We start from the raw sequence: 16,277 nt of genomic DNA on the forward strand, positions 1-16,277 counted from the left end.
GCCGATATACAACTATTTGAAAATCTGGAATCTGAGGGTGTAAAAAAATCTAAATATTGAGAAAATCGCCTTTAAAGTTGTCCAAATGAAGTTCTTAGCAATGCATATTACTAATCAAAAATTAAGTTTTGATATATTTACAGTAGGAAATTTACAAAATATCTTCATGGAACACGATCTTTACTTAATATCCTAATGATTTTTGGCATAAAAGAAAAATCAATAATTTTGACCCATACAATGTTTTTTTGGCTATTGCTACAAAATATACCCCAACGACTTAAGACTGGTTTTGTGGTCCAGGGTCACATATTTAAACAAAGCAGAGCTGTCGAATATCACAATCTCTTTCTTCACTTTTCTGGTATTCAGGTTATCAATGGAAATATTTTTAAACTACTCAAACCTCCTACCTTCTGGTTGGTTGCTTGCTTTGGCATCTCCATCACTTTGCCTGTCAGTCTGTCCACAGAGTTGGACCACAAGCATCCACAAAATGAAAAGTAACAGCACCACACTCACCGCTGAGAAACACATGCTATTGATTCTTTACTGAAAATTTTCTGAAAGCTTTTCTTTTACTCTCCCCCCTTTTATTAACTTACTCCTCCAATCCTGCTTCAATCCTCATGATTGAGTGTTGCTTCTCAATGTATCTTCTCATCAAGGATAAATAAATATTATCCTGACCTCAATCTCAATTGTATACTCTCAAAGCAAGAAGAGTGAACCACTAACATTACGGTTTGATAAATGATATTACAGGTTACCAAATGCCCATTGGCTTTATGACCAGCAAAGTTTCTATTTAGTCAAAAAAGGAAGTACTTATAAATAGTGAACTCTAACACTAAGTTACTGTGCATGCTATTGTATAACCTTTACTGCCAAGTTCCATGCTGATATATTGCTGCAAGGCGTTGGATGGAAAGACCCCATTCATTGCAAATAAAGCAGTGATTCAGCATAAGCTCAGGAATATAGTGAAATACAGTTCCCACCCTGAACAACCAATCAAAGAAGTATAGTGTCAGGTATGGTGGAATCTTGTCTATAATAGCCAAACCACAATCTAAGCCTTCAGCTCTGCACAGGAACGGAGTTACTGTTAAACCAATCTGCTTCAACTGCCATTTAAGCCGAATTTGGATATTTGTAAAAGGATTTACCTGTAAAGCAAAGTTACGCTGTAATAATTCACTGATGGGTTCATTATACCGATATTAACGTACATCTGACAGCTTGACACATGCAGATACTTCTTATTTTTTATTTGGCTTTAATTCTGGATTTAATAAATTATAAATAATATTATATTATATAAATATATATATAAATGCAATATCAAAAAGACACAATAAAATTATAAATATGTAAAGAAATATTAAAAATAATACACAAAACTCACTTCTGAATCCAGGACTGGTTAGTACTTTGTTTTATTGATTTTGTCTACATATCGTAAAACATCAAAAGTAAAACAATTTCATAGAGAGGAACTCTAAACCAGTCATATGAAAGGATTTTTAAAAAGTACCAATAGTAGACAGTGCAGTTATTCCAGTAGCAGAAATGTTAATATCAATGATGGACCTCCATTAACACAAGTACATTGACACATGCATAAAGTCTACATAACATTTAAAAAAACACTTTATATTAACTTACAAAGGTTGTTGGGATTGGAAGTTGTTTGCATATTTACTTTACTTTGTGTGCATGTTTTTACCCTATATACAGTATTGAAGTAGCAGTATGTAGAAGTTTGTACAGTGTATTTGCAGTATGTGCACTATTTACTCTGTAGATTTAACCTTGGGTTGTTGGGGTTGTCAGGATCATTTGACTGATATAGGAGGGTCGAAGCTTCATCTCAGTAAATGGGAGGGAGGCATCTTTGCCCTTCCAGTCTATCCACACCACACCCTGAGAGACAAGAAGAAAAAAAAAGACTCAGAAATCAGTGGATAGTTTGCGACTCATGCCCCATTGGTGTCTCTACAATGTCTATAGTTTGATGCTCTTAACATTGTACTTTAAACCTAAGAAGAATGAAAAGTCATACTCTAATGTTTGAGCTACAGAAACGCTACTGTCTGGTGATGCAGTACCTTATTGTCTGAGTAGGAGGCATAGAGGCCGTTGAGGTTTGCCATGTAGCAATTTTTATACCACCAGCCTCCCATGTAGGCCTTAGTGCAGTGAATGCTAAGTGTGTTTGGGTCTTTGTCTATGGTGGAGAATGGACGGCCGTTGTGATATTTCATGGAATCACCTGAAAAAAAGACAAAATATAGAGAGTCAGATTGTCTCTCTTAATACAAAAACTGCTTATTTCATACAAAGTGTAATTGTTTCTCTTACCAGCAGTGCCAAAGTATCCAGACAGCTCGATTACATAGTGGTTAGCCTCTGAGCTAACGTTGAAGTTGGCATAATGAGCAAAGGCCGTGTCATTTCCTGAACGCAGGTCAATCCGCAGGCTCATTGGTGTACGACTGGTGAGAGTGTAAAGGATGTCATTTCCTGTGGAGAGACGGTGCAAGAATGTAATTCAAAGTCCCTGCAACTGTTAAACTGATATTATTTAGATGGGGACCTGGGATATATATATATTTATATATTTATTTCAAAAAAAGAATACAATCACTGTGAAAAATCTCACCCAGCCAGAATTCCCCACTCAGGAGACCAAAGCCTTTACTGTAGTCTCTCCAGCTCCTGAAGAAATCAGTAGATCCATCCATTCTCCTCTGGAATACCTGCATTTGTAAAACAACAAAGTCTTACTCAAATCCAGAAAAACATACAGTGTTAAAATCTTTAGCCACATATCAGTTCAGTGCATTCTCCATGTCCAAAAAAAAAAAAAAATGAAACTTGTTAATTTTGTGAAATCAGTTTGTGGTTTAGAATTTTGTGCACAAAATACAACTTTTGTTTTACAAAATACATTAAAGAGTATTCATGAAAAAGAAGTGCACTTAACTGTATTGAATGCGCAATTGTAGTTTTCTATATTTAAAAAAAATGTATTGGCAGATAATATAATATCAATGAAATAAAAGACCACTTAATTGTACCTAAAGGGAGTACACTTTCATGTTTCTTAACACACTTGCACTTTGTAAAAATGTCAAATGTAATCTAAGAAGTGTAAAAATGTAAAAGCTTTATTTTACTTGTAAATCATTATTTTTTAATAATCTTTTAAGCATAGCGTTAGTTCTAGCAGGTCACGGCAGTCAAGTTTGTCTAAACCTAGTTTGACTGTCAGCTGATCCACGTCTTCCTATAGTAATACAATGCCTATGGCAGCATCCATATATATAAAGTCCATTCAGTATTAATCAGCAGCTTATCACATTGCTCAGGAGCTAATTACCCTCCTCCATCCCCAGCTCCTCCTTTCGTCCATAGTCAGGACTTGGCCTTCTGATATTCCTTGTTGAATCAGACTCTTTTATCTTGAATTATGTTGTTATATTAAATTGTCATTAAGAACATTAATGGTATTTGTTATGTTGGTTCTTTTCTGTTTACTCTAAGAGGGTATCACTGCTCTCCCTGTTCTTATCCATGCTAGACTACATGGATGGGCACAGAGTTTTTGCACAGAACAGAACCATACTGCCAGTCCAATCTGTGTGTTAATTGTCAATCATGTTTGAAGATAGTGGTCCTGACACAATTATTTTGATTAACATGTAACGTAGTTGATTATAATTTGAACAATAGTGTGTTATTCAATATTACATTTCAAGTTAATATGTTTTAAATTTACTAAATAGCTATTTCATTACAAATGTGTGATTACATATACATTTAAATATATGACACAAGTTTCAATAGAAATTACATTTAAGTATACTTTAGTTTACCAGTGCATTCGGCAGAACACTTTAACAATATTTCAGATAGCATATTAATATAAATAATTATGAAATTACATATAAATGTTCAATTAATTGCATTTAATATAAACTTAAACTAACATATTAAAAGAAATAATTGCATTTAATTTCACAGTATAAACTTAAACTATAATACATTAAAATACAATTAACATGCAATTATGTGTTCTAAAACATTACATTCAGTTTGAAATTGAGTATATTTTTGGAAATTAAAAGGCAGATTGTGCTTGGCCACCCCATACGCCTGCACTACAGAGTATCAAGGCTGTGACAAACTGAGGCCATTGTTTTAAAAAAATTTAATAGGTCATGATCCAACAACAATTTCATGGGGACAGCTGTGGGTGTATTATGCGTATGAATCTGGGCTTTTGTTTCTTACTGTCCAGCCTCCTCCATCAGTCTCCATGTCACAGTAGACCCAGACTGGCTCTCCATCCTTCCCTTCAGGGTAGATCTCAGCCACTCCTGACTCTTTCATCCCGTTGACCTGTACCTCTGAGCAGTCTGTGGGGAATGGGTGCGGGAGCTGGGCTACAGCGCAAGAATAAAGAAAATCAAATCTCTGAAAGATGGAACGGAACCAGGGGTGAAAATGATGAATTAATGACACGGAACATTACACACAAGTGGTAAAGTCAGCGGAGACAAAACTCATGTACTGTCCGTCTCTTTCTCCCTCTATTTTTACAGTATAGTCTGAAAAGGCTGCCAGTCCAGTCAGCTCATAACGCGTCACAGATGGATTTAAAATCACCTCCTGTTAATACAAAGCAGGGGTCAGTGAAAATTGTGGGGAGGCTGCTAAATTTGTCTCAGGTGCTATTGAGTTATTGATATGTTCACCTTGACTTCCTCACTCAGCTGGTATGTGAGCTTATAACTTTTGAAGGCCACACGGGGAGCCCTCCATGAAATAAGAGCTGAGTGAAAGGTCACCTCATCAGGAGTCACGACCTGAAGCTTCACTCCTGGAAAATAGGCAAAAAAAAAAGAATAAAAACAAGATATGGCAGATTCTGTAGAGGATGCTGAACTAATATGGTGGGAGAATTTTCAGTGATGAATAATCTCAGTTGGTCTCTTCATTACATGATTTTATCGTACCAACTGTGACCGTATAACAAGTTAAACTAAGGATACCGGGCGATGTTACAGATTTTTGTATTTTATCATAATTGGCTGATATTGGGTATTTAATTGTGCATGTAATTTTTATATTTAGATAAATTGAGTGAGTGTTAGATGACAACAAAGTTAATCTTTAAAAGCACTGATTCTTTAATAACACCTTTAAATATGTTTAGCAAAATTCAAAATAAATATCAAATTTTTATATTGTACATTAAATTGTTTTTACTTGTAGCATTTAAAACAAAGTTTTTTTTTTTGATTAGACAAAATTATTTTAAATTGTAATATTGACCGTTTAGTGATTATCAGTCAGAACATGACAATCTTTTTAAATTACTTTTAGGTTACTTCTATAATGCTTTTGTGTAATGTAGTTTACTTGAGGGCGAGTAAACGGAATTGTGACAGTTTACGCACCACTTCCTGTTGTGAAGGTTGTGGAGACTGGGCTACTCTGGAGCCGGTTGACTTGACTTGTGATTTTCACCATGTATAAAGAAGATCTATGGAGCCCTCTGAGTTGATGCTCCACAGTACTGCCAGATAATGTCACTGTAATAGTCACATTAGGAGCTAGAAAGCAAAAAAAAACAAAAAACAACAACAATTTTTTTTTGAATAAGTCATGATGGTTTAGTGTAGAACCAGCCATTTAATAAGCCTTACATTTTGTAGTCCCATAACTGAGGATATAGCTGTCCACTTTAGCTTGTGATGGCTTCCATACCAGCAGAGCTTTAGTGTCTGTGATGTTTACCACCTTTAGTTCAGTAGGAGAATCCGGCACTAGGATTTATAGAAATGTGAAAGAGACATCAGTGACTGCAAAATCAGTATCAACATCAACCATAACATCAAGTGAAAAGAAACAAAAAACAATTAAGCATTGTTCACACCTGTTGTGACGGAGGCTGTGATTGGCTCGCTTTCGAGTGTCTCCAGAACTGAGCTCACGGTAATGTCATATGTGGAGCCAGCAGAGAGCTTAGACAGGAGAACATGGGACAGCTGGGAGTCAACCGACATGGAGCCACTCTCGCCTGCAGTATAGAAGGGTAAAGCATTGTAAAATCATCATGTGTTGTGACACATCAGTGAGGGTGCACACAGTAGCACTTAATAGTCATAGCAGAAAAGCAGGATAACTCAAAGACATTTACAGTACCAGTAACAGTGTTGGTGTATGTGACTTTAAATTCTGTGACTATGCTTTTAGGTTTTGTCCAGGATACTGAGAAGGAAGTCTCTGTTATGTTGCTGAACATCAAATCAGTGGGTGGCTCAGGGCCTGGAAAAAAAATGGTAAGGGGGTGAAATCTAATGCAGAAGTTGTACAACACAAATAAAAAAAAAGCTCAAAAAGTTGGTGCATTTATTCTGAAGGTAACGATATTAAAAATCTCAGCACAAATGTATGTTTTTAGAGCTCTGAAACATTTATATGCCATATTACCCAAGTAATCAATTGGTGCATTCAGCCTGAAAATGATTTAATGATGAATTAATTTTAATTTTCTGCTTAATTTTAGCAGTGGAAATTCTGTTAAATTGAAAGCCAAAGAAAATCTAAGGCTGATCTCACTGAACTCATGCCTAATATTTATGACTAAAATAGAGTAAGTGGTTCTTGCCAACATCAATATAAAATGCACAAGGTACTGTATTCCATGCATTCATTAAAGATTTAAGCATGCTTAAGTGCTGCCAGCACACCGCAGGAGAGTAAATGATCTGCACCGGTGTTTATTGCAGTGAACCAAAGCAGGAAGTATGGGAAACCTACCTGTGGATAATGTAAGGCGGTGAATTTTGGATCGTACTCCAAGATCAGAGCCAAACAACGAAACAGAGTACCGTGTTTGAGGTTGAAGGCATTTGAAATGATACAACCGTGTTGTACCAGCAAGAACTTGGGAGACCTTTTTCACAGTCCTTCCTTCAAGTTTGCTACTTTGGACTTTAGTTGATGTTCTATTTAAACCGGGCCTTTGGACATCTGTTACGTTTTCAGCTACTGCTCCATCCTGAATTTTCTCAGAAACTTCATTTCCTCCTCTGATTTCCCTTCTTGTTATAGTGAAGTTCTTGTACATGTCTCGAGGAGCTTCCCAAGACATAATGAACCCGGTAGAAGTGATATTATGAACCTCAACTGATCCAATAACTGATAATCTGCTGATAGTTTTGTTAAAATGCTGTGTATGAGTTTTGGATTCAAAATTTGTCCCATTTACATGCTTATCAGACGACTTCTCTGCTTGGAGAGTTGTTGTAACATTGATGTGCAATAGCTGCTTGTCTTTTTCAGTAGATGGAACATTAATAGTCCTGCTTTCTTTCGCTTGATCACCTGCAGTTCTCATAGTGACCTTTGTCATGGACATAGTTGCATTAGATGATTCTTTGGTGCCTTTAAACCCATTCTCTAGAATTTCGTTGGTTCCATTTAACTTCTTCACAGATCTTTGAGTCTGATTCTGATAGACAGGCTCATCTTTAAGATTATTTTTCTTGGACTTGTCAGTGAGATGAGTTTGTGATTGTTTGTCAAAATCCAGTTTTATGATTGTTGTTTTGTCATTAGCTTGCTCTTGATGTTTTCTGCCTTCACGATTTAGCAGAACTGGCCAAATAGTCTTAATAATCTTGTCTCTCTTTGTGTTATTGGACTGGACTTTACCAGGAGACACGGTTGGACTTGGCTTCACTGTTGGCTCGGCTGTGGTGTTTTTCTTTGGGTCCTTTGTGTCTATCTTTTTCACGAATATGGCCTTGTCTGGCTTTGCCTTCACAGGTTTTGTATCGGGATTGGCAGTGGGCATCTTCATAGTCACAGTTTCAACAGTTACTGGGATCTTCTTGTCAACAGCTGGGGAAATCGTTTAGAGAGCGACTTAAATACATTCTTAATTGAACAGTTCAGCCCAAAATGAAACACAACATGAAACATTTAGCAAAATCTTCCTGCTGCTCTTTTACTCACAATGAAAATGGATTGGGACTAGGGTCAGTTAAAGGTGCAGTAAGCGATTTCTGAGAAACACTTGATATTTGAAATCGACACCCAAACAAACACATCCTGTCAGTGTCAATAGCCTCATGGACAGCTTCACCGATATTCTGATTCTGATAGACAGGCACATCTTTAAGATTATTTTTCTTGGATTTGTCAGTGAGATGAGTTTGTGATTGTTTGTCAAAATCCAGTTTTATGATTGTTGTTTTGTCATTAGCTTGCTCTTGACGTTTTCTGCCTTCACGGTTTAGCAGAACTGGCCAAATAGTCTTAATAATCTTGTCTCTCTTTGTGTTATTGGACTGGACTTTACCAGGAGACACGGTTGGACTTGGCTTCACTGTTGGCTCGGCTGTGGTGTTTTTCTTTGGGTCCTTTGTGTCTATCTTTTTCACGAATATGGCCTTGTCTGGCTTTGCCTTCACAGGTTTTGTATCGGGATTGGCAGTGGGCATCTTCATAGTCACAGTTTCAACAGTTACTGGGATCTTCTTGTCAACAGCTGGGGAAATCGTTTAGAGAGCGACTTAAATACATTCTTAATTGAACAGTTCAGCCCAAAATGAAACACAACATGAAACATTTAGCAAAATCTTCCTGCTGCTCTTTTACTCACAATGAAAATGGATTGGGACTAGGGTCAGTTAAAGGTGCAGTAAGCGATTTCTGAGAAACACTTGATATTTGAAATCGACACCCAAACAAACACATCCTGTCAGTGTCAATAGCCTCATGGACAGCTTCACCGATATTTAGCACCATTGCGCTTTGGGCACCCTGAGTTTGAATCCCGGCTCATGGACCTTTCCCGATCTCGTCCCCTCTCTCACTCTCTGACTTAATTTCCTGTCTACATACTGTCCTATCATAATAAAAAAAGGCAAAAACACCCTAACACATCCCTAAACAAAAGAAACACACTCCTTCCTTCATTGCTCCATCCCCAAATTCATGAACACCCAACACAGGCAATGACTAACCACTTTTGCATTTGACAGCTCGCACAAGTTTGGATGAATCAGTCCTGTCTCTATAGCTAATATTACGACAACAGCATATCTTGGTTCTGTGAAACATCACAAAATCAATGTTACTCACTTGTCAAGCAAAAACAAAGGAATCAGTGTCCATTTTCCTGCTCTTCCTGCTCTCTAATGTCTCTCCAGTCCTAGTGCTTGCCTGATTGTGACCCTTCTTTTTCCAGTTATAATCCTCTGACCTTTTCCTTTTTAGTAATGTCTCAGCCATCTCTCTTTTTACAGTCTTTCCACTCATTTTTCCGCTCATTCACTCTCGTATATGCCCCTTACTGCTGATTGGCTATATTGGCAGAGCTATGTTGTGGTGCTCTGTCTGATCAGTCCAATCCACTTCGTTTTCCCCCTATTTACACATTCAGGTCTATGTACAAACAATATTTTTGTTCTGCACACACAGGACTTTTCAACAGTGTTTCTCAGAAATTGCTGACTGCACCTTTAAGCTCTAAAATGATAAAAAGCATTCTGTTGCTCACATTAGGACTTAAAATATTAGGGATAGCATATAGATCATATGGACTACTTTTATGATACTTTTATGGTGCTTTTTTAATCTTTGGAGTTTGTCAGCCCTCGTCAAAATTCACTTTCATTGTATGGAAAACAGCAGCATGGACATTCTGCTCAAATTATCCTTTTATGTTCTATGAATTAAAGAAAATCATGTGTTTGGAACAACATTTCTGAGTAAATAATGATAACCAAATTTTCATTTTTGTAGTGAACTATTCCAGTTATCATTAAAGTTTAATATGTGTTGGACTCTCGTATGCTTTACTTACCCTTACTGCAGTCTAGGGCCGTATAACCAGTCTGACACACACACTTTCCCTTCACACACTTCCCTTTTTTGTTGCATTTAGAGGGGCAGGTTTTGCCACTGCAGTCTGGGCCACTGAAGCCCTGGAAACAAACACATCTTCCTTCTTCACACTTGCCCTGGCCACTACAGTTTTTAGGGCATTGCTCTCCTGAGCACTGAACACCTAAATATAGATGGTACAGTGTGTGAATTATAACCTGTTCATCCAGTTAACAGTTATTATACATTTTAGATTGCTAATGCTTGTTTTACCATTTACCAGTGCCATTGTAATGGTTAACTAAATTTTAGGATCTTTATTATTGCATAATTTTACTTACACATTTTTTTAATTGCTGCCATCTCCTTCTCAAGAAATTCAACTCTGTCCCTCAGTGTGGCCATCTCACTCTCACAACCTCCTGTGCAGGCTCCTTGTACCAGGTTGATGTGATGAGTCATAACCAGAGGAGATCCAGGATTCAAACTGAGCTCTGTTTCTCGTACTTTGGTTACGTTACCTACGTCTGTCTGAGACTCTGTCTGTGGAACACAACCCTCAGTGATGACTATAACTGGTGAACTCTCTGCAGGTTTGTCTTTAGTTGGATTCTGGACTTTATCCACCACAGGCTTTGCAGTAAATGCAACAGTCTGATTGACATTGCTAATTTCTGAGGAAGGCGATTGAGTTTTAGTTTTCATTTTGATATTTAATGATGTAGTTACTGGTTTTGACCCATTTACGTTAAAAATTTGGGGCGTTGACTTGACAGTTACATTTTTCTTCTTGCTAAGTGTGATTTCATCCACAATAGACTTTGTGGTGGATGGGAGAGTGTGATTGCCACTGATAATTTTTGAAGTAGACTGAGTTTGTTTTTTTGTTTTGGTGTGTAATGATGTAGTTAATGGCTTTGACACATTAACATTAATATTTTGAAACAATGATTTGACAGTAGAATTTTTCTTCTTGCTAAGTGCGCTTTCATCCACAACAAGCTTTGAGGTAGATTGGAGAGTCTGAGTTTCTGAGGAAGTAGGATGGGTCTGGTTTTTCATTTTGGTATTGACTAATGTAGTTAGCTTGGGAACAGTATGACTAATAGTTTGAGCCGTTGACTTGGAAGTAGAATTTTTCTTCTGAAGAGAAGGCCCAGGTTTCTGGACATCTACAGCAGGCTTTGGTGTGGATGAGAGAGTCTGACCAACGCGACTGGGTTTTGAGGAAGCAGAATAAGTTTGGTCTTTCATTTTTGTGTTTGCTGGCTTTGAAGCATTAACATGAATAGTGTGGCCTACTGACTTTGCAGTAGTGTTTTTCTTCTCACCAGTTGAGGCTGGATAAGAAGACACAGGTTTCTGGACAGCATCTACAGCAGGCTTCAAGGAGGATGGAACAGTTTGATCAATGCTACTATTTTTTGAGGAAGTAGATTGAGTTTGGTTTTTCATTTTAGTCTTTAATAATGTAGTTACTATTTTCTCAACTTTAAGATTAATAGTGTTGAGTAGCTTAGTAGTAGAATTTTTCTTCTCAATAAGCGTGTTTTGTACAGTTTGCACAGGTTTCTGGACGGTGTCCACATCAGGCTTTGTAGATGATGGGAGAGTCTGATTCACTCTGTTATTTGTTGAGGAAATAGTTTGAGATTGGTCTTTCATTTTGGTCTTTAATAATCTAGTTGTTGGTTTCTCAACATTAACATTTATAGAGTTGACTGAATTGGTAGTAGAATTATTCTTCTCACTAAGTGTGTTTTGTACACTTTGCACAGGTTTCTGGACGGCGACCACATCAGGCTTCATAGATAATGGGAGAGTCTGATTCACTCTACTAGTTGTTGAGGAAGTAGATTGAGTTTGGTCTTTCATTTTGGTTTTTAATAATGTAGCTGCAACTTTAATAGTTTGGGCTGTTGACTTAACAGTGGAATTTTTCTTCTCACTAAGTGGGTCCTGAAGAGAAAGCACATGTTTCTGGACAATGCCTTGACGCTGATTGACATTGCTAACTTTTGAGGAAGTAGATTGAGTCTGGTTTTTCGTTTTGGTGTTTAATACTGTAGTTACTGTTTTTGACACTTTAACATTAATAGTTTGGACTGTTGATTTAACAGTAGATTTTTTTTTCTTGCTAAGTGTGCTTTCATCAGCAACCAGCTTTGTAGTGGATGGAAGAGTCTGATTGACGCTGCTCATTTTTGAGGAAGTCGGATGAGTCTGGTTTTTCTTTTTGGTATTTAATGCCGCAGTTACTATATTTGGAAGATTGGGACTACCGGTGAGGGCTGTTGACTTGGCAGTGGAATTTTTCTTTTCATTAAGTTTGCCTGGAAGAGTAGGCCCAGGATTCTGGACACCATCTATAGCAGGCTTTGTAGTGGATGGAGGAGTCTGACTGATGCTGCTAGGTTTTGAGGAAGTGGGATGAGTTTGGTTTTTCATTTTGGTGTTTGATAATGTGGTTACTGGTTTCTGAACATTTAGATTAATGGCATTCACTTTTGATTTAGTAGTAGAATTTTTCTTCTCACTAAGTGTGTCTTGAAGAGAAGGCACAGGTTTTTGGGCACCATCCACAACAGGCTTCGTGGTGGATGAAAGAGTCTGATTGGCGCTATTACTTTTCGAAGAAGCAGCATGAGTCTGGATTTTCACTTTGGTGGTTAATGTTGTGTTTACTAGCTTGGGAACATTATGGCTAATAGTGTGGTCCTTAGATTTGGTAGTGTCTTTTTTATTCTCGCTAAGTGTGCCTTGAGTAGGCACAAGATTTAGGATGAGGAAAAAAACTATTGAGATTAACATTTTTTTGCTGGATTAAGGTGTCGAGTCTTTCATTCAAATAAATGGTTTGAAATGATAAAATAAAGCCTAAATCAAAAGTTTTGATATTTGTTTTCCTCAACTATCTTACAGGTATTTGTCATTATAATGGATGTGTTCCCTGAGAAAGAGAAAAGCTGAGTTAGTTTGCCTCTGCATCCAGTTTCATTCACACATTCATTTATTGCTCAAATTTGTGTAAATAAAATAAAACACATGCCTTTCAAATGTATGTCAGGCTAAGATGAGCCGGGCTGGCTGAGCTCAAGACTGCATTTTTGGAAAAAGCTCTCAAACCCCTATCGGCGGAGGGACTGTACTGCAGCAGAGCTGCACAGAGCTGCACTGTCCTCCTCTCACAGGAACTGTATGTCTTTGACTCAACTCTTACATAATCTTTACTTGGGCCAACTGAAAACTGCCAGGCCCAGTTTCCGGTTTAAAAAAAATACTCCAGTCTATTTCAGCGCTCACCACAGAAGCATCCAAAAAAATCTTTAATAATCGGACATGAGGTAAAACTAAAAAATCTGTTTTAAAATAAAAAAAAACTGATAAACTTTATAGTTTTTTTGATAAATGTTTGTAAAAATTATTACTAAGAACATGCATAAATATTAAAAAATATACATAATGATCCATAAAATGTTTTATTTTTTTATTGTCTAATATCTAACATCTACAATTCTATCTTAAACTGGCCACTATTTTACAATACAAAACATTCAGCCCGCTTAAAATAAATGTAATTCTTACTGGCAATTATTGATTATGGCAATGAACACAATGATTGTAGTAATAATGTCGTTTCAATAATATCATGTGTAATACAATGTGTCTTACCTGTGTTTGGAGCTGCTTCTGTCCTGCTCTGTGTTGTATGAGGCTCCTTCCATCAGCTTTGAGAACCTCCTGTGACTGACTGAGATTAATGAAGAAAGAGAGACAGAGAACAGGAGCTGCACTAGCCAAAAGGACCCGGGGCAATCAAATCTCCTACTTAAAGTTTTTTCATACTCCGCCTCCTTGACAATTTACATTGAGCAATTTCCATGCTCCTGAACTGTTTTATGGGTGTTTTTTTTCTGACGAGAAACTCCCTAAACAGTTAACAGTTAAGAGTTTATGAATCTATCTGCGATAAGCAGTCTCTCACCTTTATGTTTATCAGTTATTGCTTTATGTGGCGTGAATGCTGTCTGAATTCTGCCTGTTTTTACCAATATAATGGACAATGTCAAACACTAAATGTATAATGTATAACATCATTTTTTCCCATGTTACAACCACCATGTGGGTTAAAGGGACAATTCAACCAAACATCCTGCTATAATATTCATCTTCAAGTTTGTAATAATTGTAAGAATATTGTAAATGTTTAAAATATCAGCATTTCCACTTTGATCACTATTAACACAAATGTACCATTTAATTTGATTTTGTCTTGATTTTATCCCAATTATATTATGACATTATTTTAAACGTATAATAATTAAAGGTGCAATAGGTGATTGTCTTTTTTTTTTTTCATAAGAACATTTTTTGTTATGCTGGTTGAAAGTCTCTTCACATCCCGATATAACTCATTAAGTTAAGTGGTCTAAATGTATTTGTCTGTATTTATATTTTCTGTGGAAGGCGTAGGATCAAGAAATGTTCATCCAATCAAAACGCTCGGTCCGAGCGTTTTAATATGCTTTCCTACCTGCCTGTCAACGTATGTATTAGCATACCTCTGCGCACCCTGTTCGCGCAGACAGGATACATCATCAGCGTGTTCACGCACACTGTGCAGACAGAGTGAGGATGGCAGGCAAACATCAACAACCCGATCTTCCTTCCTGGTATTGTAGTACTTTTAAAGATTTCTCACAGGTGAATGACATGGCTTTGGACGGCGATTGCAGGGAGGGTGGGACGTTCGCTTTCAGTGCTATCAGGCTAAAGTTAGCATTTTCCAAGATCTCCTACTGCATCTTTAATAATAGTAATAATCTTATAATAATAATTATAAATATTATAATAATTTATAACAATTGTCTTTATTTTAAGCAGATCCTATTAGTGACTAAATTGCTTCTGAATTTAATACATGTCTGATATGAATGTATTAATATTAATAATAATACTATTAATAATGAATCAAGTAGCTAATAAGTTTGAAATGCTGGATTTGTCAATATTTATAGTAATTAAAAAATTTCCTGACAGTGTTGTACCCATATTACATGATAAACAAAGAAAACACATTTTGTGAGAAAATGGTTACACCCCAAAAATAGGTGGAAACCTCTGTCAGACAGATTTATGTTGGATAGATTTATCTAAAATAATTCCATATACACTTCGTTTGACCCTTTCCACAATGATCTGGCTTGTACTTTTTCTTTCTAGCACCTGATGAAAGTTTGATTGTGAAGATCCTCTAGTGGAACACAGAGAGTGTTTGTCATGTCAGCGGATGGGACATGATGAGTGGTCACTGCTCACTAGCGCCCCTGCTTGTATGATGCTTATATCATGCTAAAGCAGGCCCACATCAGTGAGACCACCGTTCTGGTGCTGACCTGACCTTACCCTTTTAGTCAAAGCAGTGCCAAGCCTTGAGCTGTATACACACCTAACAAAACAACCATCTACTGACAAGCATTTCTGGGAATTCATGAGCCAAAAATGACATTATACGGTATAGAGTATTGCTCATTTGTTTCTGTGGAAAACTTTCTATTTACCACTATTTAAACAAAACCCTTTAATCCAGATGTATTTGCATTTGCTTGTAATTTATAGACTTTTTTTTTTTTTATGAGAAATGGTTTCATGAAATAACAGACTAAATATACCTGTGTTAATTAATCTATTTAAATGCACACAAATTATATAAAAAAAAATCTCAATATTGTACACAAATAACACAGATGCTTTGATGCCATTAACAGTGCAAATATACATTTAAGTGAGTAATTACTGAATTTTATAAAAATAATAAAGTATAAAATAAAGTATAAATAAAGTATAAAATCCAGTCATTAAGTAGTTGGAAAATTCAGTTTATGATAGTATCTATGTTTTGGAACATGATAACTGTTTCAAAAACAGCTTGACCATCTAAAACTGGTATAACGAGGTGGTACTTTCTTGTTCCAGAAACTAGCATGTTCCAAAAACCAACTTGACCACCTACCATGCTGTTTGATGATTTGTTTGTTTATTGACCCAATGATGGTCCACCTGCTCATGACCAGCAAGAAACCACCTACCATGTTCCAAAAACCAGCTTGACCACCTTTACTTCTTTTCTTTGTTTGCATTTTTGCTTCTTTGGCCTATGATGATCTACCAGCTATAATGACCAGCTTAAACCAGCTAGAAACTAGCACTATGTTCCAAAAGCCAGCTTGATCACCTAAAATGCCATGAGCTGGTTTGTTGCTGTTTTAAAATGCTCTATTAACTTGAACCATTTGTTGGCATCTTAGACCAGCTAGAAACCAGCCTAGCTATCCTTCTAAAAACCAGCTTGACCACCTTTTCTTGAT

At 36.7% G+C, this 16,277-nt stretch overlaps 1 protein-coding gene across 1 annotated transcript; it reads right to left on the reverse strand.

Annotated features, from left to right (window-relative positions):
- Nucleotides 1-1,550: 1,550 nt before the first annotated feature.
- LOC107752841 (tenascin-like) lies at nt 1,551-12,720 on the reverse strand. Its single transcript, XM_016568912.1, has 14 exons — nt 10,251-12,720; nt 9,890-10,093; nt 6,835-7,920; nt 6,217-6,339; nt 5,948-6,091; nt 5,718-5,837; nt 5,469-5,624; nt 4,764-4,888; nt 4,545-4,677; nt 4,300-4,451; nt 2,666-2,762; nt 2,365-2,526; nt 2,112-2,275; nt 1,551-1,926 (listed from the first exon to the last, which is right to left on the reverse strand). Exons 1-14 carry the CDS (start codon nt 12,718-12,720, stop codon nt 1,810-1,812), a joined length of 5,253 nt encoding a protein of 1,750 aa, XP_016424398.1. The 3' UTR covers nt 1,551-1,809.
- Between the last annotated feature and the right edge of the window lie 3,557 nt (nt 12,721-16,277).

This window comes from Sinocyclocheilus rhinocerous, unplaced genomic scaffold (genome assembly GCF_001515625.1).
Source record: "Sinocyclocheilus rhinocerous isolate Xijiao unplaced genomic scaffold, SAMN03320098_v1.1 scaffold771, whole genome shotgun sequence".
Lineage (NCBI taxonomy): Eukaryota > Metazoa > Chordata > Actinopteri > Cypriniformes > Cyprinidae > Sinocyclocheilus > Sinocyclocheilus rhinocerous.

Excerpts from the sequence above, each read along its gene's own strand:
- LOC107752841 (XM_016568912.1), bottom strand. The coding sequence starts at position 12,720 with ATGTTAATCTCAATAGTTTTTTTCCTCATCCTAAATCTTGTGCCTACT. Across the intron at positions 7,921-9,889 it reads GGCCCTAGACTGCAGTAAGG|CTGTTGACAAGAAGATCCCA; the intron begins GTAAGTAAAGCA and ends CGATTTCCCCAG. Across the intron at positions 5,625-5,717 it reads CAGTTATGGGACTACAAAAT|CTCCTAATGTGACTATTACA; the intron begins GTAAGGCTTATT and ends TTTGCTTTCTAG.